Here is a 24430-nt window from a genome sequence, read left to right as displayed (position 1 = left end):
TATAACAAGCCTTGATATCTGATATGGCAAGTTCTCATCTTGTTCTTTTTCAGAGGATTTTGGCTTTTGTAGGTCCTTTGTATATCGATATACATTTTAGAATCAGTTTGTCAAATTCCACGGAAAAATCTTTTTGAGATTTCGTTTGGGAGTGCATTGAATAGCTAGACCACGTTGGGAAGAATTGACATCCTCACAATATTAACTATTTCAATTAATAAATTTAATATATCTCTCCATTTAATTAGGGGCTCTTTAATCACTTGATAATATTTGATAATTTTTTTCCTTGGAGATCTTGCACATGTATTATGTTAGAGTTATTCCTATGTACTTTAAATTTCAGATACTGCTGGGAAATGATATCATTTTTCTCATCTTAGTTTCTAACTGTTTGGTGCTGGTATATATTTTGTACAAACATTTTTCAAAAATCAGCACCTTTCCAGTTGCCAGGCTCTGGCTCACAAATGTCCCATCTTCGCCCCCTGCTCACTCTCCCATCCAACCCTGTTGTGGCCCCGCCCTGTGACCTTAATCCCTCCAAAGCTGGGGGAAGTGAGGGGGCTGGGTGCAGATGGCTCTTCAACCTCGAAAGGAGGATGTCTGCATCTGATGGCGGGAAAGGTGAGAGCAGCCTTCCACCCCTGCAGACCCTTGGAGCAAGCCTGGGCTCTGCTCCACCCTCAGCCCCTCTGACCTGCCCACTGCCCACTGGGACCCCACCCCGGAGAACCTCTGGGGAACCAGAACCACATCACCCTGTTCCCATCCCAGCCAGCCTCAAACGTAGCCTTACCGCCACCGGAGCCTAACCCAAACACTGCCCACTATGGCCTCCCAGCCCCATCCACAGCCTTAGTTCCCAACTGAAACCCAGCCCCAATCCTGGCCCCAACCCCTATCTAGTGCCAACCCCAACTCCAACTGCAAAGCCAGCCCCAAGCTTAATCCTAACACAAACCTTACCTACCAGAGGGCAAACCCCTGTTAGAGCCCAAACCCCAATGTAGATACAGACCTTACCGTGAGCTCTAAGGTTGCCTAACCTCAACCCCAACCTCTGGATGTCAATACTCTTAGTGAGTGGATCTCTGACCTTCCCGAAAGAGCGCAGATCCATTTTTAAGGACCAAAAAAAAATAAATAGAGAGAGAACACACAGCAGATGGTGGTAGTAGTTCATGAGGAGTCAGAGACTGCCTGGGTTTGACTCCTAATTCAGCCACTTCATCAAATCACTTAAACTCTCTGTTTGGATCAGTTTCCTCACCTGCAGAATGGGAATAATACTATGTGCAGACATTCTTCTGAATGCTGAACTCATTTAATCCTCACAACAGCCCTATAATGTAGGTACTCTTATCATCCTGTTATACAGATAGAGAAATTGAGGCTCAGAGAGCTTACCTAATTTGCTCAAGGCCACACACAGCTACCAAGGGTAGAGTCAGTATTTAAACTCAGACAGCTTGTTTCCTCCAAAGCTGGGGATCTTAACCAGGCTAACCCACTGCCCCTGGAGACTGAAACAAGGCCATGGGAATGGCCTTAGCTGAAAACCCCAATGCAAAACTCAAATCCCACCAAATTCAACTTCAACCCTAACCCTGATCCTAGTTCTAATCCCAACTCATTCAAATACCCGGTCCTAACCCTAAATCATATCTCAAGCCCACTCCACTCCTACCTGTAGTGAAACCCAACCCAAAATCCACCACTCGAATTTAATGCTAAATTTGCCTCCAACTATAAACTTAATCCTACCCCATGCCAATTTAAACTCTACCCTGAAGTCTAGCACTGAACCCTACTTCACTTGGAAACGTAATTTCGCCCTCACTTCCCTATAAACTCTCACTCTACCCCCAATCAATTCCAATACCAACTCTTACCCCCCAATCCTTAACTCAGGTACCCCCAAATCTCCCTAATTTTACATGTTCTTCTCTCCTCTCAGATAGAAAGATGGGATCAGGTAGGAGGCAGCCATGATTGCCCCAATATCCTGTCCCTCCCTGACTCGGTTTCTCCATACAGACACCACCCCAGAGCCCAGTCCAGCCAATGGAGCGGGCCCTGGTCCTGAATGGGGGCTGTGCCCTGAGCCTCCAGCATCAGGGGGTGAAACCGGCGGGGCTTCGGGTCTGGGGACCCCTAAGCGAAGGACTCAACACAGTAAGCACAAGACAGTGGCAGTGGCCAGTGCCCAGCGGTCACCCCGGGCGCTCTTCTGCCTCACCCTGGCAAACCCCCTGCGGCGGTCCTGCATCAGCATTGTGGAGTGGAAGCATCCTGAAAGGCCAAGGGCAGGGCTCAAGGGTGAGGGTCACCAGGGTACTAAGAGTCAAGGTTTGGGTCAGGGCTGGAATAGAGGAAGGCTGAGGTCACCAGGGATCAAGGGTCAAGAACTGGATTCAAGGGGAAGTTGAGAAAGGTGAAGGTCACCAGAGGGGATCAATAGTCAAGGACTAAATCATAACAAGAGTTGAGGATGCCTAAGGTTTCCAGAGGGGTCAAAGTCAAGGCCTTGGTCAGGGGAGGGCCTAGGAATGTCAGGGCTGGTCACTTTGGGATCAAGGGTCAACATTGGGTGGGGAGGGCCCCAAGGGAATGTGGAGGTTCTGAGACCACTCTGCCTGGGTCCTTGACTGTGTCCACCTGAGGCCCTTCGACATCCTCATCCTGCTGACCATCTTTGCCAACTGCGTAGCCCTGGGAGTCTACATCCCCTTCCCAGAGGATGACTCCAACACTGCCAATCACAACCTGGTGAGACGCGCCCACCCTGCCCCTAATCAGGCCCTGCCTCTCTCTGACCCACATGACCCTCCCCTGCCCAGCCCCACCCTCCGTCCGACTATACTCCAATCCCTTGCCACACAACCCCCCCAACCCCCGCCCCCGGCCTCCGTCAAACCCCACCCCCAAATAACTTCCCAATCTCCCGCCCTGTCCCGGGCTCCACCCCCAGGAGCAGGTGGAATATGTATTCCTGGTGATTTTCACTGTGGAGACTGTGCTCAAGATCGTGGCCTACGGACTGGTGCTCCATCCCAGCGCCTACATCCGCAATGGCTGGAACCTACTCGACTTCATCATCGTCGTGGTCGGGTGCGCATCTGCGGGAAACACTCCCACACCCTAGATCAACATCTCACCCCGGGTCCGCTGAATTTGGGGCTCAGAGAAGGGACTGCTTCAGACTGCCCTCATTCGGCCGCCAGAATCAGGAATATTAACACATTTTAAACCTATTTGCATTCATTTCCAGTTACAGCGACTTGTGCTTTTCCGAAGAGAAGTGAGGGGTGGAGGGGGTCCCCAAGGCCTGATCCCCGCCTCCTCGTCCCATGCTTCCCCATCAGGCTCTTCAGCGTGCTGCTGGAGCAGGGCCCCGGACGGCCCGGGGACGCCCCACATACTGGAGGGAAGCCTGGCGGCTTCGATGTGAAGGCCTTACGGGCGTTTCGGGTGCTGCGGCCACTGAGGCTGGTGTCTGGGGTCCCAAGTGAGTGGCACGACCCCCAGAATTGGAGGTGGAGGAGGGAAGCGGGAGGAAGGCTGAGATGACCCCCCCCGGACTTCACCTGCCCCTCGTTCCCCACAGGCCTGCACATAGTGCTCAATTCCATCATGAAGGCACTGGTGCCGCTGCTGCATATCGCGCTGCTCGTGCTCTTCGTCATCATCATTTATGCCATCATCGGACTCGAGCTGTTCCTTGGACGCATGCACAAGACGTGCTACTTCCTGGGATCTGGTCAGACAGTCCACCCCTCCCGGGACAGGACACGCCCCCTCCACCGGCTCCTAGGCCCCACCCTGTTCGCAAGGAAACCCACCGAAATTCACAAGACTCCGCCCCCAGGCTCAGGCTCCACCCCCGGGCAAACAAGCCCTACCCGCTAAGGCCGAACTACAACCGCCCCCCCTCGCTAATTGCTCCGCCGTATCACAAGACTTCACCCACAGGCCAAGGGCCTGCTGGGCACTTAAGACTCCATCCTCCAGGCCTGGCCGCGTATACTCAGGCCCTTCATCCAGACCCCAGCCTGAGCCTTGCCTCCACCCTTTTTTTCAAAAGACTTTCCCAAATTCACAAGACTCCATCCCCAGACTCATGCTTTACTGTTATTTAGAAGATTCTGCCCTGAGATTTACAGTCCCACTCTCCAGATCCCTGTGAGTGGGACTCAGCTTCCGGGTGGTTCAGAATCCTGACCCAACAGAGTCAGGGACTAAGGGATGCCCTTGACTTAGAAAAATCTAGAACCCTGAGTCAAACTTTCCAGGCGGGCAGGGCTCCAGGGTGGCAGCGACTGTGGGTGGGCGTGTTTCGGAGCCCAGAGCTCCAGTCTTCCCGCAGACGTGGAAGCGGAGGAGGACCCGTCGCCCTGTGCGTCTTCAGGCTCGGGACGTGCGTGCACACTGAACCAGACCGAGTGTCGCGGGCGCTGGGCAGGACCCAACGGAGGCATCACCAACTTCGACAACTTCTTCTTCGCCATGCTGACGGTCTTCCAGTGTGTCACCATGGAAGGCTGGACTGACGTGCTCTACTGGGTGAGGTGGACAGCGGGCACACAATGAGGTGGCTACACCTGCCTTTCCTCCTCCAGCTCAGGCGGGAGTACCTGCACACCCTGAGGGATGCATTCTCTCTCCCCAGATGCAGGATGCCATGGGGTATGAGCTGCCCTGGCTGTATTTCGTGAGTCTTGTCATCTTTGGGTCTTTCTTCGTCCTCAACCTTGTACTTGGCGTCCTGAGCGGGTGAGGAGCCTAGACACCAACCTCATCCTGCCCCTCAGCCCTGTCCCTTTTTTGTTCCTGGCAAACTCCTAGCCATCCTTCAAAACCCATCTGAAATACCCTTTCATTCATTCAATGAACATTAAGCATCTACCGTGTGCAAGGCACCATTTTAGGAAGGGAACAAAAGACAAAAATCCCTGCCTTCCTGAATATTACATTCTGGTGAGGAGAGAGACAAGAGCAACATACACAATAAATAAGTGTATGCATGTGTGTACATACACATGCACACACACACATATATATGCAGTGTTTAGTATGGAATATGTGCTATGGAAAGAAAGGAAGGATAAAGATAGGAATGGGGAGATCTTGCAGTTATAAATAGGGACAGTCAGGACTGGCCTCCTTGAGAAGGTGTTAACTGAGTAAAAATGTGAAAGAGATGAGGGAGTGAGCCATGTGGATATCTGAGGAGAAAGTGTTCCAAGCAAAGGGAACAGCCAGGGCAAAGGCTCCAAAGCTAGAATGTGCTTGGCATATTCAAAGACAGCAAGGAGGTCAGAGTAGCTGGAATGGTGAAGGCAAGGGAGCCAGGGTGGTTCCCCTACCTGGCCCTCTATCCTCCTCCCTCAGGGAGTTCTCCAAGGAGAGGGAGAAGGCCAAAGCACGAGGAGACTTCCAGAAGCTGCGGGAGAAGCAGCAGCTGGAGGAGGACCTGAGGGGCTACCTGGACTGGATCACACAGGCAGAGGAGCTGGACATCGAAGACCCCTCAGCTGATGGTTCTGTGGTTGAAGAGGGCCGGGCCGGCCACCGTAGGCAACCCCTGGCTGGCCCCTTCCCTGCTCCATGCATGCCTCAGATGTGGGCTCCCCTCCCGAGAGCCAGCCCCAACCTGCAACAGCTCGAGGCCCAGGCCCCTGTTACGGCCTAGGACACAGACCCAGACTCAGATACCCTTCTCAGCCTGTACCCAGAACAAAGACTCCAAATAACGCCCCCCACACCCTAACCTGCCTTGGGTCATGCTCCCCAACCGTCCTCCCTGTCCCTGCAGGGCCACAGCTGGCAGAGCTGACCAATAGGAGACGTGGACACCTGCGCTGGTTCAGTCACTCCACCCGCTCCACACACTCCACCAGCAGCCATGGTGGGAGTCCAGCCAGATGGCGGAGGGAGGCGGGATGGGTAGGCAGAGGAGAAAGCCAAGGGCAGAACCCCAGGGTCTTCACATGCTGACCTCTATTTCCACCCTGCCCACAGCCAGCCTTCCAGCCAGTGACACAGGTTCGATGGCAGAGACCCCAGGCGATGAGGAAGAGGAGGAGGGGGCTCTGGCCAGCTGTACACTCTGCCTGTGAGGACCCCCGCCCCTGCCAGCCCTTGACCCCTGACCCAGCTCAGAACCCAATCCAGAGCCTCACCCCAGTCCTTACTTTAGCCTCAAACTTTGACCTCAGCCCCTGACCTCTGACCCCAGCTGCTGACTGCCCCTCAGCCCCTTTTGACGCCAACCTCTCACCCCTCTCTTTTCCAGAAACAAGATCATGAAAACCAGGGTCTGGTGAGTTGGGAAAATTATGTGACTCCTGGGTCCCATGACTTTGTGAGCTCTACCTCCAAGCCCCCCATGACTGCCAGGCTCCCCAATCTGAGCCCCCCAGGGCAGGCTTAGGTGGGCGATCTCAGCTGGTGGGTTCCCCCTTCCCCTCCCCAGCCGCCGCCTCCGCCGAGCCAACCGAGGCCTACGGGCGCGCTGCCGGAGGGCTGTGAAGTCCAACTCGTGCTACTGGGCCGTGCTGCTGCTCGTCTTCCTCAACACGCTGACCATCGCCTCAGAGCACCACGGGCAGCCAGTATGGCTCACCCAGACCCAGGGTGCGCTCCCCACCTGCCAGCCCTTTTCCCCAGCCCCCAATTCCCTCCACCCCAGAAGTCCAAATCCAGGACCTCCAGGGTTCCACAGACCCCAGGCACTGCCTTCCCACCCAAATAAATGCAGAAGCCTCAGCCTGTCCCTCCCACCTTCCAGCTTATGCTTCTGTAGTGCTTGCTGTGTGCGTCAAGCTGTTCGCAGCGCTTTACATGTACTAACTCAGCTTCTGTTCACCACACCCTTCTGTGAACTAAGTACTAAAGCACAGAGTACTGAGCACCAAGGTACTGAAGAGTTAAGTGACTACTCTCAGGACTCAGCTAGTGAGTGGCAAGCCCAGGCAGCCTGACTCCAGAGTCCAGGCTCTTAACGTCACACTGTCTGGACAAGATAACCCCCGATGTCTCAATTTCCCCATCTACAAAATGGGGGTAGTAATAGTATCCACTTCATGGAGTGGTTGGGAGGATTAAATGAGTTAAAGTGAAAAGTGCGTAGAACATTGCCTGGCCCAAATAAAGCTAACACTTGATAAGTGTTTAGCTCTCACTATTATTCATTTTAACTTCAACCCCAACCTGAATTCTGAGCACACTTCTAATCCCAACCCTCAAACCAGCCCCAGTCCCAACTAAACCCCAAACTCTCATTCTGCCATTGAATTAGAGTTCTTCTGGACTCATAGAGGCTGACTGAGGCCCTCACCCAAACTCTGCCCCTTGCCCCAGCTCCAAACCCCTCAAAACTTCGCCCACTCTGACCTACGAACTCACCCCAATCCCTAACCCTAACCCCATCATCAGCCCGCGCCCGGCCCAATACCAGCTACCTCAGATCGCCCCATGGCTCCTACCTCCTCATGTGTCACCACAGAAACTGGCTAGCCCAGTCACCCCTGCCCCTCTCCCCACAGAGTACGCCAACAAAGTGTTGCTTTGTCTGTTCACGGTGGAGATGCTTCTCAAGTTGTACGGTCTGGGCCCCTCTACCTACGTCTCCTCCTTCTTCAACCGCTTTGACTGCTTCGTGGTTTGTGGGGGCATCCTGGAGACCACCCTGGTGGAGGTGGGCGCCATGCAGCCCCTGGGCATCTCAGTGCTCCGATGTGTGCGCCTCCTCAGGATCTTTAAGGTCACCAGGTGTGTTTGGGGGGGGATGACTGGGACCCCAAACACAGCCCCAACAGCTCCCATCCCAGCTTCAATGATAACTTAATCCGTATCACCATTCATTTAGCAAACATCTACCGAGTGCCTACCGTGTGCCAGGCACCCTCCCAGGCCCTAAGGAAACACCAGGAATCAAAGCAGACACAAGTTCTTGCCTTCATGAAGATTAAAGTCCATTGGGGAGGGTGTCTACTCCATCTCCATTCCCTTCCTCAACCTTAACCCCATCTTCAAACTCAACTCCATACTCATCCCCAACCCAAACCCCATCCCCAAACCCCAACCACTACACCATCTCTAACCTCAACACCCAACTACTCATCATCTACAAGCTTGTTTATGGCCCCACACCCAATCCCAAGCCAACCCCATCTCCAGTCTCATCCCTAACTTGCAGACCCATCCCCATCACTAACCACAACCCCCACAACCCTAACTCCTAACCATTAGCCTATCTCCAACCAAAACCCCATTCCCAGCCCCAGCCCCAGCCCCAATCTCATCCCCATCCTCTCCTCTATCCCAACCTTCAACCGCAACCTTATCCACAATTCAGTCATCTACAACTCCCAATACTCCCAAATCCCTAACCCCAACACCAGTTCCAGTCACAACCTGAAACTTAATTCTAGCTTTACCAACTTCTATATAACCTCCATCCTAACCTCATGTCCCATTGCACCCCTAATGCCAACCCTAACCCCAAACTCACCCTTCCCCTCACTTCTTGTTCCCACCTCACCCCAACTTCAAAATCACTTCCAACCCTGACACCAAAGCTCATTTTAACCCAGCCCGCCCCGTTGCATCTCAAGCTGGAGCCCTGCCCTGGCTCCTAACTCACCACTGGACATGTCAACCCTGCCCCCTCCATCTCTGCTGCAGGCACTGGGCATCTCTGAGCAATTTGGTGGCGTCCCTACTAAATTCAATGAAATCCATCGCATCCTTGCTGCTTCTCCTCTTCCTCTTTATCATCATCTTCTCCCTGCTTGGCATGCAGCTGTTTGGGGGCAAGTTCAACTTTGACCAGACCCACACCAAGCGAAGCACCTTTGATACCTTCCCTCAGGCCCTCCTCACTGTCTTTCAGGTGGGGCCTGGACATCATGGGATGGGCGGGTTAAGAGGACCCTTGGGTAGGGGGAGAGTCCCAAGAGCTTCACGGTGACATCCCACCCTCAGATCCTGACGGGCGAGGACTGGAACGTGGTCATGTATGATGGTATCATGGCCTACGGTGGCCCCTTCTTCCCAGGGATGCTGGTGTGCGTCTACTTCATCATCCTCTTCATCTGTGGCAACTGTATCCTCAGAGGCTTGGGGGGCTGGATGGTGGCAGGGTGGGGAGTGGATAGGGGGACCTGAGTGGTCCACAGGCAGGCCGCTTCTCCATCCTTTGCAGCCTGAGCTCACCCCAGACATCCTGTTAAACGTGTTTCTCGCCATTGCTGTGGACAACCTGGCCAGCGGAGATACAGGCACTGAAAAGAACAAAGGCAGGTGAGGTCTGGCTCCACCCTCAAGACAGTCTCTCCCTGGAATCGCTGACTTGGACCCCCCACACCGCCAGAGATGCCTCTGGTGGATGCCTAACAACCCCTGCCCCCAGATCCAACCTATCAGTCCTCATTCATTCAACATGTGTTCGTTAAGCACGTACTTTACACCAGGCCCTGTTCTAGACGCTGAGGAGACAGCAGGGGTCAAGGTAGTTCCCTTGACCTTGCCTTTGTGGAGCTGACATTCTAGTTGGGGAAGGCAAGCAAAACACAAACAAATGAATATATGATATAATTTAACTAAACACATGTTAATAATACGTATTGAAGAAAAAGAGAGCGGAATAAAAGAATAGAGAGAGGTGAAGATTGCTATTTTGGTTAGGGTCATGAAGGAAGGCCTCCACTAGGGGGTGACAGTTGAACAGAGACCTGAGTGAAGTGGGGGAGTGAGCCATGTAAATATCTGGGGGAAGAGTGTTCAAGGCAAGAGGACAGCAAATGCAAAAGTCCTGAGGTATTAATATTCTTAGCACATTCAAAAAAACACCATGGAGACACCATGGAGTGGAGTGAGCAAGGAGGAGAGGAGTAGGAGGTGAGCTCAAATGGGCAGAATAGGGGGCTAGATTGAGGCAGGCTTTCTGGGCCACAGTGAGGACTTTAGTCTTTGCTCTGAGTGAGAGGGAGCCATGGGAGGAGTGTGAGCAGAGAAGCGATGTACCAGACTTAGGATTTAACAGGATCACCCTGGCTGCTGTGGGAAGAACAGACTGTGGGAATGAGGACAGAAGCAAGGAGATTCTAAGAAAGGCGTGTTCTGACTGCAATGCCCTCCTCAGCCTTGCTTATTGGCCACAATCCTTAGCGATCACCCCCCATTTCCTCGCACAGGGAGAAGAGCACTGAGGAGAACCCCCACCAGGAGAATGGAGAGTTGGTGAGTTAGAAACCTGGGCACTGTCTACACCTCCCACTACCACCAATACCTGTCTATGTGTGTTTGTCTTTAACCTCCATCCTCTGCCTATTCATTCCTTCATTATTGCATCCCTTCCATGCCTCCCCTGTGTCCATCCTTTAGTGTCTTCCCTACCATCGATGACCCCCATCTTCCTGTCCCCAGGTGTCTGGTGGAGAGAATGAGGAAGAGGAAGGTGCAAAGAATGAAGGAGCAGGTAAGTGGGCAGGTCCAGGTGGAGGAGGTGTGGGACCTTAGGGACAACACCCAGGCAGAACTCTTGACCCCTGAGACCTTCCTCTCTGGGGAGCAGCCTTTTCTGAGATCATCTTGCAAATAATGGGCTTGGTGTGGGGCCAGCAACATATGGGACATTGAGATTAAAGAAGAGAACACGTTTTGTTTTACTGCACAACTTCTCAGAGCCTTTATTATAAGATGATGTGTATATAACAGCAAGGATTGCTGTGTTCATTCAATATGCATTTCCTGAGCTCCTGTTCTGTCCCAGGCACTGTTCTAAGGGCTGGGGACACCGCAGTGAACAAAACAAACTAAAAGCCCTTCTCTGAGGAGCTGCCATTCTAGAAGGGAGATGGGAAGAATGTACTGTGTGACAGGCACTGTTCTAAGTGTTTTACAATTAATTCTCTTTTGATCTTCTTCTGGTGCCAGACATGGAGGAAGAGGAGGAGGAAGAGGAGGAGGAAGAGGAACAGGAGGAAGGGGGTGCAGGGCGTGTGGAACTCCTGCAAGAAGTTGTACCCAAGGAGAAAGTAGTACCCATCCCCGAGGGCAGCGCCTTCTTCTGCCTCAGCCAAACCAACCCGTGAGTGCTGGGAGCGGGCAGGGCGCTGAAGCAGGAAGAGCTGGGGCAGGTGGAGGGCCAGGGAGCAGCCAAGGCTCTGCCAGGTACACGCCCTGATGGATGCAACAGGGCCTGAGCTGTACCCCTCGGACTCCGCCAATCAACTCTGCGGTCCTGGGTTCTGACTATGGCCCATCCCCCACTCTCCAGGCTGAGGAGAGCCTGCCATGCCCTCATCCACCATCATGTATTCACCAATCTTATCCTGGTGTTCATCATCCTCAGCAGTGTGTCCCTGGCCGCTGAGGACCCCATCCGAGCCCACTCCTTCCGCAACCACGTAAGCCTTTGGCTGGGGGCTGAGGGGAGATTCTCAGGGGTGTCCTACTAGGCACAAGCTGGGGCCAGGGTGGAGACAGGGAGAATACCCCTAGTTGGGCAGAGAGAGAGGAGCAATAATGACAGTTGTCGCAGTGCCAGCCTTTACTGTGTATGCACCACACTTGAGGAAGCACCACGGAGGGGAATCAGTATTTGAGGAGGAAGCTGTGCTCAGAGAGGTTGAGCAGGCTGAGGGCACCCGTGTAGCTGGGTAGAGGCAGAGGAGCCCAAATTTGAACCCTAGTCTTCCTGATGGCCAAGGCTTTGGCTTGTAGAGAAGTCCTTGATGATGATGAGAGAGGGAGAAAGAGAGAGAGGGAGGGAGGGATGGACAGCAAAACTTACAGAGTGGTACACACGCATGTGCACACCCACACCCACACACACACCTAGGATTCCCTTCAGCCATGACTCAGTGGCTCTCCCTCTTTCTCACCCTGCAGATTCTGGGGTACTTCGATTATGCCTTCACCTCCATTTTCACTGTAGAGATTCTGCTAAAGGTGACTAATGGGCCTCCAATCATACCTCCAGTTGCCCCAACCCATGCTCCACCCAGAGCCCACCTCCCCTGTTTTCATCCCCAGCTTCCCTTGATATCCTCAGATCTGGGGTCTAGACTGATGTACTCCTACCCCTCAGATGACAGTGTTTGGGGCCTTCCTGCACCGCGGCTCCTTCTGTCGTAACTGGTTCAATCTGTTGGATCTGCTGGTGGTCAGCGTGTCCCTCATCTCCTTTGGCATCCAGTAAGTGACTCTTTACCCACCCCATTCCTCCCAGAGAGCCAAGGCCAGGCCCAGGCCAGGGCCTGAGGACTGTCTCCTCCCCAGCTCCAGCGCCATCTCGGTGGTGAAGATTCTGAGAGTACTCCGTGTACTGCGGCCCCTCCGAGCCATTAACAGGGCCAAGGGACTCAAGGTAACCATGCTCTACACCCCCAGGCCCACAGGACCCCAGCCCTGCCCCACCCCTGGGGCCAGGATCACCAATCAAACTGACCATTTGCACTGATTCCTGACCACACAGCCTGGACCCGTCGTGTAACCACACATCCCTGACCACTGGCCATGTAGCCTAATCCATGTTCCTTACAAGTGACCATATATTCCTTACCAATGGCCACATTTCTCTGATCTAAGTCCCTGCCATGTGGCCACATACCCCTGCCTGGCAAACACTTATTCCTGGCTGATGCCCACACATCCCTGGCCCTTATCACCGCCCCTTGACCACATGTCCCCAGCCCAAGTCCCCGAGCCCCATTCATACCCAGAGTCCCTGCCCAGTGGCCACCATGACCTGTGGTGTCCATTAACCATATCCGTGGGTTCCTGCAGCACGTGGTGCAGTGTGTGTTCGTGGCCATCCGGACCATCGGGAATATCATGATTGTGACCACACTCTTGCAATTCATGTTCGCCTGCATTGGCGTGCAGCTCTTCAAGGTGGGAGAGAACACTGGAGGGAGGCCCAAGCACGGGTCAAGGTCGGGGGTGAAAGATGAACCTGCTTGACAAATATCCTCCCTGCAGGGGAAATTCTACAGTTGCACTGATGAGGCCAAACACACCCCCCAAGAATGCAAGTGAGTACCTGAGACCCCGCCCTCCGCGGAGCCTAGGACCCCTCCCAAAGGCCATAGAGGCCCCTAGATCTCACCAAGGCCCCTGAAACCCCTAGAGCTTCCTCCCAAGAACTTCAGAGACCCCCCACATTTTATCAAGGCCCCCAAGATCCCCAGAACTCCCCAAGACCCCAAGATACACCCCCAGAAATCCCCCAAGAACTGCAAAGGCCCTCAGATCTCACCAAGCGCTAAGAGGCAACCCAGGACCTACCCAAAACCCCTCTCCACATTCCCCAGAGCTGCCTACATTCCATTCTGGATTCCCCAGCAACCCCCAAACACCCCCCCATCCCCCTCCACCGCCCTCCACTGCCAAGTACCTGTTTTCACCTTGAGACTCCTGTGGAGGGTAGTGGTTAAAAGCATGGGCTTTGAAGTCAGACACTCTTTGTTCAAATCCATCTCATGAGACTTGGTACATTTCTTAACCTTGCTGAGTCCCATTTTCCTCAACTGAAAAATGAGGATTAAAAAGAGTGCAGCTCACACAAGGTTGCTGTGAGGAGTAAATGAGTTACTACATGGAGAGTGTACTACAGTGTAAAGTTACTACAGGGAAAGCCTAGCACAGTGTCTGGCATATACTTAGTGCTGATAAATGTTGGCCATTATTAGTATTACTTTTTCCTGGGTGGTGATGATGATGATGATAACAGTGATGATAGCTAACATATATGGTACGAACTATGTGCCAGAGACTATTCTCAATGACTGACTTAATTAACCCATGTAACAAGCCAGGAAATACGTTCTGTTATTACCCTTATTTCATAGATGGGGAAAACTGAAGCACAGAGAGGTTAAATGCCCAAGGTCACCCAGCTAGTAAGCGGAGTGGAGGGGCAGGATTTGAACCCAAGCTATCCAACTCCACCACTGTGCCCTACTGCCTCCCTGCTGGAGGCAGTCCCGGTCCCCTTTCCATAGCTCCCCACCCCTCCTCCCCCACCCAGCCTGTCTGCAACATCCACAGGGGCTCCTTCCTGGTCTACCCCGATGGAGATGTGTCACGGCCCCTGGTCCGAGAACGGCTCTGGGTCAACAGCGATTTCAACTTTGACAATGTCCTTTCAGCCATGATGGCCCTGTTCACCGTCTCCACCTTCGAAGGCTGGCCTGCGTAAGGGGCAGAGCCCCAGGGGTGGGCAGAGGAAAGGGCAGGAGTCTCTAGGGGATTGGCTTGGGATCTCCTGGGATATGATGAAGGTCTCTCTAGGCTGAATAGAGTTTTCTGAGGACTGGTGGATATACAGGACTGGGTAGGGGTCTTCCAGAAGTTGTCAGGGGGTGCTTTGGGGACCTGGGGGGGTCTCCAAGAATTGGGTAGAGGTCTCAGAGGGACTAGGTGGAAATCTAGAGAGAACTGGGTAGAATTTAGGGGGGACCAGATAGAGATCTGGGGGGACTGGGCAGGGATCTCAGAGGAGATGGAGCTGGAGATACAGGGGTTTCCGGAGCGCTGCACAAGTCTTCAGGGTACTAGTTGAAGTTCTTTGGGGAGGATGGAGCAAGGAATTCAAGTTGATGGGACAGGGGATTTAGAGATCTTTGGGGGCCTGTGGGCGAGTTCTGGGGAGCTGCGTGGAGATCTCCGGGTGGCTGGGGAAGGGGATTTGGGAGTCTGTTAGAACTTAAGGAATTTGGGAGTCTTTGAGGGCCTGTATGGGGACTCTTTGGAGGGCTGTATGGGGATCTCTAGGTCTCTGGAGGGCTGGGACAGGAGATTTTGGGGTCTTTGATGGCCTGGTTGGGGTCTCTTGGGGTATATGTGGTGGTCTCAGGTGGTTAGGTCAGGGGACTTGAGGGTCTTTAAGATGCCAATCAGGAGATTCTGAGGTGTCTGTGATAAGGTGTTTGGGGGCAGGTCTGAAGGGGCTGGGATATCCCCTCACCTGCCCCCACTGGCTCCCCAGGCTGCTATACAAGGCCATCGATGCACACGCAGAGGACAAGGGCCCTATCTATAATTACCGCGTGGAGATCTCAGTGTTCTTCATTGTCTACATCATCATCATTGCATTCTTCATGATGAACATCTTTGTAGGCTTTGTCATCATCACTTTCCGTGCCCAGGGCGAGCAGGAGTACCAAAACTGTGAGCTGGACAAGAATCAGGTGACCTCTGACCCCTAATCCATAGTAACCCCCTACCTCCTTGCCTTGGGACCCCACTTCTCACTCATGTCCTACACCCATATGCAGCGCCAGTGTGTGGAGTATGCCCTGAAGGCCCAGCCACTCCGCCGCTACATCCCCAAGAACCCACATCAGTATCGCGTGTGGGCCACTGTGAACTCTGCTGCCTTCGAGTATCTCATGTTCCTGCTCATCCTGCTCAACACAGTCGCTCTAGCCATGCAGGTCTGAGCTTCACACTCTAACCTCTTCCACACCTGACCCTATTCTGTCCATGCAATCCCTTGGGAACTGTTAGGAATGCTTTAGGTTGCAAGTAACAAAGCCCCCCAACTGACAGAGACTTAAGCTATAAAGACATTTCCCATGTTTCTTCAAATCTAAGGCCAACAATTGTAAGTTGCATCCTGATTTCAGAGATGTAACAATGTGAAAAAAAAAGTGGCAGATGGCTATTGTAAGTTGCCATTGATTGTGAAATGCATCCCACTTTTAGAGATTCTAAAATGTGAAAAGATGTGCATCCTGGAGTCAATGAAATATGGTAGTTAGCTCACATAACAGGAAGTGTAGAGGTAGGCTGTCTGCTCATTGCTTATCAGGGACCCAGGCTTTATCTTTCTGCTTCACTATTTTTGGCTAGTTGGCTTTTATTCTCATGATTGTTGCTTCATGATCACAAGATGACTGCCACAGCTCCAGGCACAAAAGCCACATTCAAGGCAGGAGAAAGGAGGGAAGCTTGCAGTAGGGGGCTCTCCTCATTTGAACCTTTTATCGGAAAGCAAAAATATTTTTCACAGAAGCCACCCAGGCAGCAGTAGATTTATGTTTCTGTCTGGTTAGTCAGAACTAGCTCCAAGGAAAGCTGGGAAATCAAGAGCTGGGCTTTCCAATAACCAAAATTGGAGGCAGTCATTGTAAGAGGTTTTACCAACCCATAGTGCTACCACATCCCCAGACTCACCTCAGTCCAAGCCAGAAGATATTTGGTTGGGGTGGGGGTGATCTCTGCCTCAGGCTCTGTCTCACATCTGATTTCCTCCTCCAGCACTATGAGCAGACTGCTCCCTTCAACTACGCCATGGACATCCTCAACATGGTCTTCACTGGCCTCTTCACTGTTGAGATGGTGCTCAAAATCATCGCCTTCAAACCCAAGGTGCCCTCCAGCCCTAGACCCACCCACAATAGGTTAATTCCTTGAGGTGGAGCTCATTGCAGAGCTCTCAGTGGGGGCAACAGCCGGGGAGTCATGAGACTAGGGAGTGAGAGGGATCCAGATGTAGGCCCATCGTATGGTCCAAGCCAGAGCCCTGCCTCCTCAACGCTCCCTACCACTACTGGCCCCCTACCCTAGCTTGCTAGCTCTAAGACAGGGCACTTCTTTCTTTCTGCCTACAGCATTACTTTACCGACGCCTGGAACACGTTTGATGCTCTTATTGTGGTGGGCAGCATAGTGGATATTGCCGTCACTGAAGTCAATGTGAGGACTGGCCTCTCCACAAACCCACTCTCCCCCTACTAACTTTCCCCCAACTCAACCCCGGGGCTTTCTTTCACATGGGTGGGTGGCTCCCACTCACATCCACCCCACTCCTAGAGACTCAGTACTCCTCATTTTAGCTCTGTCTCTTCTGAGTCCCCATTGGGTTCAGCCAAATCCCCCTCCACCAGCTTCCTTATTCCATTTGCAACCTATCCTCTGGATCCACCACCTCCTAAATGACTATCCTGTTATTTCTATTATTTCCTTCATTGCCTCTACATCTCCCTCCATTGACTCCATCATCTCCACCAACTCCTGCTTTGGCTCCATCATCTCTTCTGATTCCTTCATTGGCTTCATTTCCTCCACTGACTCCATTGTCTCTGACATTGGGTCTTTCACGGCTCTGTCATCACCACTGGCTGCACTGTTGGCTCCATCATCTCCTCCATTGGATACTACATGGTTCTGTCACCTCGACTGACAATGCTGCTCCTTCTATATCTCCATCACCGGCTTCTCCATTGGGTCCTCCATCGGTTCTCTCATCTCCATCATCTCCATGAAACCACTGGCTCCATCATTTCCTCCATTCACTCCAATATCTCTCCTCCATCATCTCCTGAACCCTCTCCTTTCCCTTCCAACCTCATTAACTTGTCCCACAACCATCTTGATCCACTACCGCATAATCTTCCCCATCGTCCCTTGCATAATAACTCTACCATCCATTATCCCCTATATCTGCTCCATCATTTCTCCCCTCGTTCACTTGGGCCTGTGATCTCATCATCTCCTCTGTTACTTCTGTCTTGGCCATATCTCCCTCCAGAACGGTGGCCATCTTGGCGAGGTAGCCCCCACCTCACCACAGGGATTCTCTGCTTATTTCCACACCCACCCTCCCTTCCTTTCTTCCTCAGAGTCCTTAGAGATGCTCCCTGACCACCCTGGGGCTTGAGTCTGAGGAATTTGGGGGCTGGGAGGGCCAAAGCATGAGACAGGGAGGTGGCTGGGGCAAATGTAGACTGAACATATCCACCACACTCCCAACCCCAGAGCTCTGAGGACAGTTCTCGCATTTCCATCACCTTCTTTCGCCTCTTCCGAGTCATGAGGCTGGTCAAGCTTCTCAGTAAGGGTGAAGGGATCCGCACATTGCTCTGGACATTCATCAAGTCCTTCCAGGTAACTCCCCATCCCTTTGACTACCTCTTGCCCCCACCTCACACCTCTCAGCCTGCCCTTTTACCACCTCCAGATCTACATCTCCCAGCGTGCCATACCTATCTGCAACTTACCATTTCCAGTTTTCTCTTTTCTAGGCCCTCAATTCCCAACCTGCCTTGATCTCACTGACCTTACTCTTGTATTTAATACTGTGTCCACATTTGGGAGACACTGGTAGTCATAAGCACTTTGGGGAGGGACCACATCTCTCAGCAGGCCCAGGCTTGAGGCAGCAGTGCATTCTGGGGATTACAGTTCTCTGCCTGGACCTGAGTGTCTATCCTCCTCTCCACCCCCATAGGCCTTGCCCTATGTGGCTCTTCTCATCGCAATGATATTCTTCATTTACGCAGTCATTGGGATGCAGGCAAGTAGGGGCCCTAGGGAGCATCCCTCAGGTACTCTTCTGCTGAGGGGGGTCGGGTAGGAATAGCCCCAAAGTGGGGGTGGTGGGTGGAAAAACAGACAGACAAGCTGGATAACCCTGAGTCCACACATCTGTGAAACGGGATCAGCAGTGCGTGCTCGTCAGGGTTGTGAGGATCCTTTGGGTATTAGGAGTTGTGAAATGGGTGGGAACCTATGGGGGCATGGGTTCACCCCTCTGACACAGGCTATGTCTGCCCACAGATGTTTGGCAAGGTGGCTCTACAGGACGGCACACAGATCAACCGAAACAACAACTTCCAGACCTTTCCACAGGCTGTGCTGCTTCTGTTCAGGTGACATCTATCCCCTCCCATGCCACTTCAGTCCCCAGCATGCCTTTAGGTGCCCACACACCCTCTCTGGGCCCCAGACTGCCTGAGCTGTGGAAATAACAGGGCAGCATGGAGCTCCATATTGCCTGAGACCTTTTCTGGCTGTGATCTGAAGAGGCTTCTAGAATATTCTAGCTTCAGACATCCTTTTTCTGGCTGTAAGATGTATCCCCTTCTTAAGTCTCAGTGCCCCATCTGTAAAATGCAAACATGACTGTCATCAACATGGCCATGCCAGCTTTCAAAAATATTGAAATGCTGTCTGTGCCAGATGTAGCTCCTGGCAAGAAGTGGATCATCTCCTCACCCCTCCCACCCCCACAATGCCACTTGCTATGACTTCATAGCCTCCTCTCCAGGATGGCACCCATGTGTGATCCCCAGGTGTGCCACCGGTGAGGCATGGCAGGAGATAATGCTTGCCAGCCTTCCCGGAAGTCGCTGTGACCCTGAGTCTGACTTCAGCCCTGGCGAGGAGTTTACCTGTGGCAGCAATTTTGCCATCGCCTACTTTATCAGCTTCTTCATGCTCTGTGCCTTCCTGGTGAGGATCCTTTCCCCACAACCACCACCACTGACATGGGGGCTGGCCCTGAGGGGTCCGGGGATGAGGTGGGGAGCCCAGATCTTCAGAGTGGGTGAAAGGGCTGGCCTGGCGACAAGATCAACCCAGGGACTCATGACCCAGTGACCATATGAGCTTACCTCAGCCTCCCACCAACCCCTCACACCTTGCTTTGCCCTTCACCTAACCGCCCCCCTGCTCACTGGCCCACAGATCATAAATCTCTTTGTGGCCGTGATCATGGACAACTTTGATTATCTAACCAGAGATTGGTCCATCCTGGGCCCCCATCACCTCGATGAATTCAAGAGGATCTGGTCCGAATATGACCCTGGGGCCAAGTATGCCCTCTAACCCCATACCTGGGATCCCAGGGACCAGTACACTGCCCCACACAGTCCTTCAGCCCCCAAACCTCTGACCGATGCCTCTCATTACCCAGTCAGTAGATGCCCCAAGGTTCCCACTGCCCCTGTCCTCTGCCTCCCTCCACCCCAACTGCCCTGGCAGGCTCTGGGATATTGGTGGGGGGAAGTAGTGATGAGCTGGCGGAGCCTTGAGAAAGGGCTAGAGGGGGTGTCTCCAATCCAGTGGTGCCTCCCACCCACCCCTACCTGCCCCAGGGGCCGCATCAAGCACCTGGATGTGGTTGCCCTGCTGAGACGCATCCAGCCCCCACTGGGATTCGGGAAGCTGTGCCCACACCGAGTGGCCTGCAAGGTCTGTGCACCTCCCCACTCAGCCCTCCTGCCTCTGAGAGGGCTGTCCACCACACAGCAGGGATGCGCAGGGACCCTGCCTTGGGTGGGGAGCAGATATTTGGTTACATCCTCAAAGGTTTCAGCCCCTGGTCATTCGTGCCTGCATCCCCGGCATTAGCTCAAAGTGGGTTCCATGTCCCTGGTATGCACAGAGACTTGTGGCGATGAATATGCCCCTCAACTCAGATGGGACGGTGACATTCAATGCCACACTCTTTGCCCTGGTTCGGACATCACTGAAGATCAAGACAGAAGGTGTGTGGGAGGGATGGGGAAGGGGCAGGAGCGGGAGGGCCCCTGGGGAGGGTACAGAGAGCAAACTCATTGAGTGACGGACCCCACTCCTAGCTCTGAACCTCAAAATGGGTGACTTTGGCTTCTCCAGGCATGTTTTCCCACTTGTTCAATGGGGGCGGTGTGTGGCTGCAGTAGAAGCTTGTGAAGCCCCTTCCAACAGTGAGGGAATGGTTGTGAAGGGCTCTTCCTATTGGCTCATGTTGCACATCCTCTCCCAATGCAGGGAACCTGGAGCAAGCCAATCAGGAGCTGCGGATTGTCATCAAAAAGATCTGGAAGCGGATGAAGCAGAAGCTGCTAGATGAGGTCATCCCCCCTGCTGACGGTGAGCTAGCCCCACCGCAATTCCTTGAGCCCGCCTCTGAATGTCAGATGGTTGCTCTCATCACCACAAAACCAGCACTGGCTGAAGGGGAGGGGCGAAGGGATGCCCATGCCGTGGGTAGGGTGGGGGAAACAGAAGACCCCTGTGTGACTTTGCCTCCTCTCCTTTGCCCCCAGAGGAAGAGGTCACCGTGGGCAAATTCTATGCCACATTTCTGATCCAGGACTATTTCCGCAAATTCCGGCGGAGGAAAGAAAAGGGGCTACTAGGGACCGAGGCCCCCCCAAGCACTTCCTCTGCCCTTCAGGTCTTCAGAGTGGGGCCTAGGGTGGGTGGGGGTATGTGGGAACACTGTGGCTGAGGCTGACCACCCTCTTAATCTCATGGAACCCATGTCACAGATGAGGAAACTGAGGCCTCAGGACCCACAGAGGGTCAGGGGTGGCTGAGGGGCCCCTTCCCCCACCCCCATGCCTGCATGGGAAGCCGGCTCATGGACCGAGTGTTTAGACCCTGAGCTGTTCTGCTTCCTTCCTTTTCTACACCCCTAGGCTGGTCTGAGGAGCCTACAGGACTTGGGTCCTGAGATCCGGCAGGCCCTCACCTGTGACACAGATGAGGAGGAGGAGGAAGAGGGACAGGAGGGAGAGGAGGAGGAAGATGAGAAGGACTCACAAACATACAAAGTAAGGACAAAAAGTTTTCACTCCCCAAGGGACTCTTGATTGTAAAACATTTCCTCAGTCCCCTGAATGACTTCGACACTGCCTCTGGGGAGAAGCCCCCTGCAATAGACAAATGTTTATTTGGTACCTACCATCCACTGGTGGAGGGCGAGACCCAGAGTCAGCCCCTGGGGAGCTCATTGGAGACATGCTATATGACCAAGTGACTTAGATATAACACAGATGCAACACTCAGTTCTGTGACTTCCACAGGCCTCGATGGGTTCCCAGCCCCCATCTCGCCGGAGCTCCGTAATTTCTGTGTCTCTGCCTGCTGGGGACAGACTTCCAGATTCACTCTCTCTTGCACCCAGTGATGACGATGGGGGGGCTCCCAACTCCAGACAGTCCAGTGTGCCCCAGACTGGATCCCACACCCACAGGTATGGTCAAGGGCCTGGGGGAAGATTGTGAGGGAAAGCAGGGACCAGCCACTGTATTGGGGTAATTCACAGGGCATACGAGGAGGACCTAAGAGGGCTTTTGAATAGAAATTTGGGAAGGACGGTGGGGATTCACGGGCCCAGGTAGGAATAGAGAAATTCGTGTGAGAAAGGCAATGCAAAGGTTCAAGGCAAAAAGCACATGGTGTGGAACTAAATGGATTTAAGTTCAAATCCTGGCTCTGCCATTTGCTAAGTCACCTTGGGCTAGCCACTTAGTCTCCATGGTCCTCAATTCCCTTGCCTGTGAAAGGGGGATGATAATGGCACCTTACTGCCTGGGGATGGAAGGATGAAACGAGGTCACATCTAGCTTTTACAGCCTCCTTCTCAACCCCTCAACACACCTCCAATTCTTATGTTGAAGATGTCTCTTCAACAGGCCACCTTTGATTTTTTTTTTTGAAATGTTGGGTCCTTCCAATGAGACAAACATCTATTAAAGGAAAGGTCATGTCCACTTTAAAATGATGACAGGTTAATTTTATGTTATGTGAATTTTTCCCAATAAAAGCAAAAAAGTGAAAGCCCAGTGTTTCTGTAGGAGATGGGGCATGGAATGAGAGGGAACCAGGGGTCCAGGGCCACATATTGGGGCAATCTGGTCTGCCTAACTTGCCTCACTTTCCCCAGGAGAGGCTCTGGAGTTCTCATTTTCACCATTCCTGAAGAAGGAAGTTCTCAGCCCAAGGGAACCAAAGGGCAGGAGAAACAGGATGAGGAAGAGGAAGTCCCCAGCCAGTACTCTGGCCACAATACGTAGGATGAGCCCATGAGCCATGTGTGGGAGGGCAGGACTGATGGCACCCCATCGCCCATGGCTAGGCCTGAGCTCACCCCCAGCCCTCCTTCCCACACAGGCTCTCCTACCTAGACGAACAGGAAGGGACTGCCCTGCGCCCCATCCTTTTGCCACCTCACAGACCCCAGAGATACGTGGATGGGCACCATGTACCACGCCGCCGTCTGCTGCCCCCCACGCCTGCAGGTGAGAGTGGGTATGGGTCCTGGGAGCCCCCAAGGGGAGAGGGCTGGGGAGGCACTGACATTACTCTTTGCCCCCGGTGTCCCCCACTCCATCCCCAGGTCGGAAGCCCTCCTTCACCATCCAGTGTCTGCGGCGCCAGGGCAGTTGTGAAGATTTACCCATCCCGGGGACCTATCACCGTGGGCGCAACTCAGGGCCCAGCAGGACACAGGTGAGGCGGCGGAGGGGTTGGGAGCAGCCCAGGCTGAATTTATCAAACACACTACATGTCAGGCCCTTCTAAAGAACGGGGCACATATGAATTCACATGATCCTCGTTATACCTGTGAGGTGGGTACGGTTATTAGCCCCAGTTTACAGATGAGGAAACTGAGGCCCAGAGAGGCTTACCCATGATCACACAGCTAGTAAGTGGCAGAGCTGAGATTTAAATCCAGCTCTTCCACGCTCTTAAATAAACTCAAGTCTAATTTACACACATTCGGTTCGACTCCAGTTGTGTTTGGGGGGTAAGAGGTAGGCACAGGACTGAGTCCTAGACCTTCACGTCCCACCCATCAATCACTGTCCCCATGACGTTTCCTCTGGTCCAGGGTTCCTGGGCAACTCCTCCTCAGCGGGGTCGGCTCCTATACGCCCCACTGTTATTGGTGGAGGAGGGCGCAGCGGGGGAGGGATACCTCGGCAAATCCAGCGGTCCGCTGCGCACCTTCACCTGTCTGCATGTGCCTGGAACCCACTCGGACCCCAGCCATGGCAAAAGGGGCAGTGCCGACAGCCTGGTGGAAGCTGTGAGTCCAGAAGGGGCACGGGCAAGAGGGATGTGGAAGAAGGAGAGGTGGGAGCTTGAGAAGGAGGGAAAAGGGGTCCCCAGTCTCTGTGTTGTGCATGTAACGATCCCTTTGCTTTGCGACTCCTGCTCAGTATGATGTGGCACCACCAGCCGCCTGCTGATTTCCCTGCATGCCCTCATGGATACATCGTTTATCCACACTGACCTCTCTGTGCACTCTGCTTCATCTCCATGCTGTACCCTCTGTCAACACTGATCCCATCTGTGCCCCTAGGTGCTCATCTCTGAGGGCCTGGGCCTCTTTGCCCGAGACCCGCGCTTCGTGGCCCTGGCCAAGCAGGAGATTGCAGACGCATGTCGCCTGACACTGGATGAGATGGACAGTGCTGCCAGTGACCTGCTGGCACAGGGAACCAGCTCACTTTATAGTGACGAGGAGTCTATCCTCTCTCGCTTCGATGAGGAAGACTTGGGAGATGAGATGGCCTGTGTCCATGCCCTCTGAATTCCCACCTCTCCCCCACTGTTCAATAAACCTCCTGCCCTCCCTTCCCCAGAGGGAGACGGGCATGGACCACACCCCTGGATTTTGGCATCTTTGCACTGGGGGTCTGGGGCTGCCTGGAGACCCCCATCCATCCATCCCCTGTTTCAGCCCTGAGCCACTGCCCACACGCGGGTATTTCCAGAAACCAGGACAGCCAGGCCTGATTAAAGTATTCAGCGTCAGGGAAGGAGGGAGGAGGAGGAGGAAGAGACAGCAGCCAAAAAAAGCTGGAGACAGAGTGGGGGTGGACGGGGGGGGGGCACTGGACAGAGATGGATAA

The 24430-nt window shown here is 53.4% G+C and overlaps 1 protein-coding gene across 3 annotated transcripts; it reads left to right on the top strand.

The window, feature by feature from the left end:
* The first annotated feature begins 602 nt into the window (after positions 1 to 602).
* CACNA1F (calcium voltage-gated channel subunit alpha1 F) lies at positions 603 to 24182 on the top strand. 3 transcript variants are annotated; one of them, XM_070606709.1, is made up of 48 exons: positions 603 to 627; positions 2041 to 2290; positions 2667 to 2772; positions 2975 to 3114; positions 3369 to 3511; positions 3611 to 3763; positions 4370 to 4566; positions 4673 to 4776; positions 5395 to 5543; positions 5819 to 5911; positions 6025 to 6118; positions 6299 to 6325; positions 6479 to 6639; positions 7551 to 7776; positions 8692 to 8899; positions 8992 to 9112; positions 9228 to 9309; positions 10203 to 10248; positions 10435 to 10486; positions 10945 to 11098; positions 11288 to 11417; positions 11902 to 11961; positions 12101 to 12207; positions 12292 to 12379; positions 12799 to 12906; positions 12994 to 13046; positions 14062 to 14208; positions 15002 to 15203; positions 15291 to 15449; positions 16276 to 16386; positions 16629 to 16712; positions 17548 to 17568; positions 17775 to 17903; positions 18247 to 18312; positions 18576 to 18667; positions 19091 to 19250; positions 19485 to 19612; positions 19895 to 19991; positions 20185 to 20287; positions 20553 to 20654; positions 20831 to 20961; positions 21206 to 21340; positions 21593 to 21762; positions 22456 to 22563; positions 22683 to 22810; positions 22909 to 23021; positions 23404 to 23601; positions 23878 to 24182. In XM_070606709.1, exons 1-48 carry the CDS (start codon positions 603 to 605, stop codon positions 24106 to 24108), a joined length of 5892 nt encoding a protein of 1963 aa, XP_070462810.1. In that variant the 3' UTR covers positions 24109 to 24182. The 3 variants fall into 3 exon arrangements, with proteins under 3 accessions (XP_070462810.1, XP_070462809.1, XP_070462811.1); XM_070606708.1 differs by having other exon boundaries at positions 5395 to 5576; XM_070606710.1 differs by having other exon boundaries at positions 603 to 677; positions 2194 to 2198; positions 5395 to 5576.
* The last annotated feature ends 248 nt before the right edge of the window (positions 24183 to 24430 follow it).

This window comes from Equus przewalskii, chromosome X (genome assembly GCF_037783145.1).
Source record: "Equus przewalskii isolate Varuska chromosome X, EquPr2, whole genome shotgun sequence".
Classification (NCBI taxonomy): Eukaryota; Metazoa; Chordata; class Mammalia; order Perissodactyla; family Equidae; genus Equus; species Equus przewalskii.
This window is presented reverse-complemented; position numbering and strand designations above follow the sequence as displayed.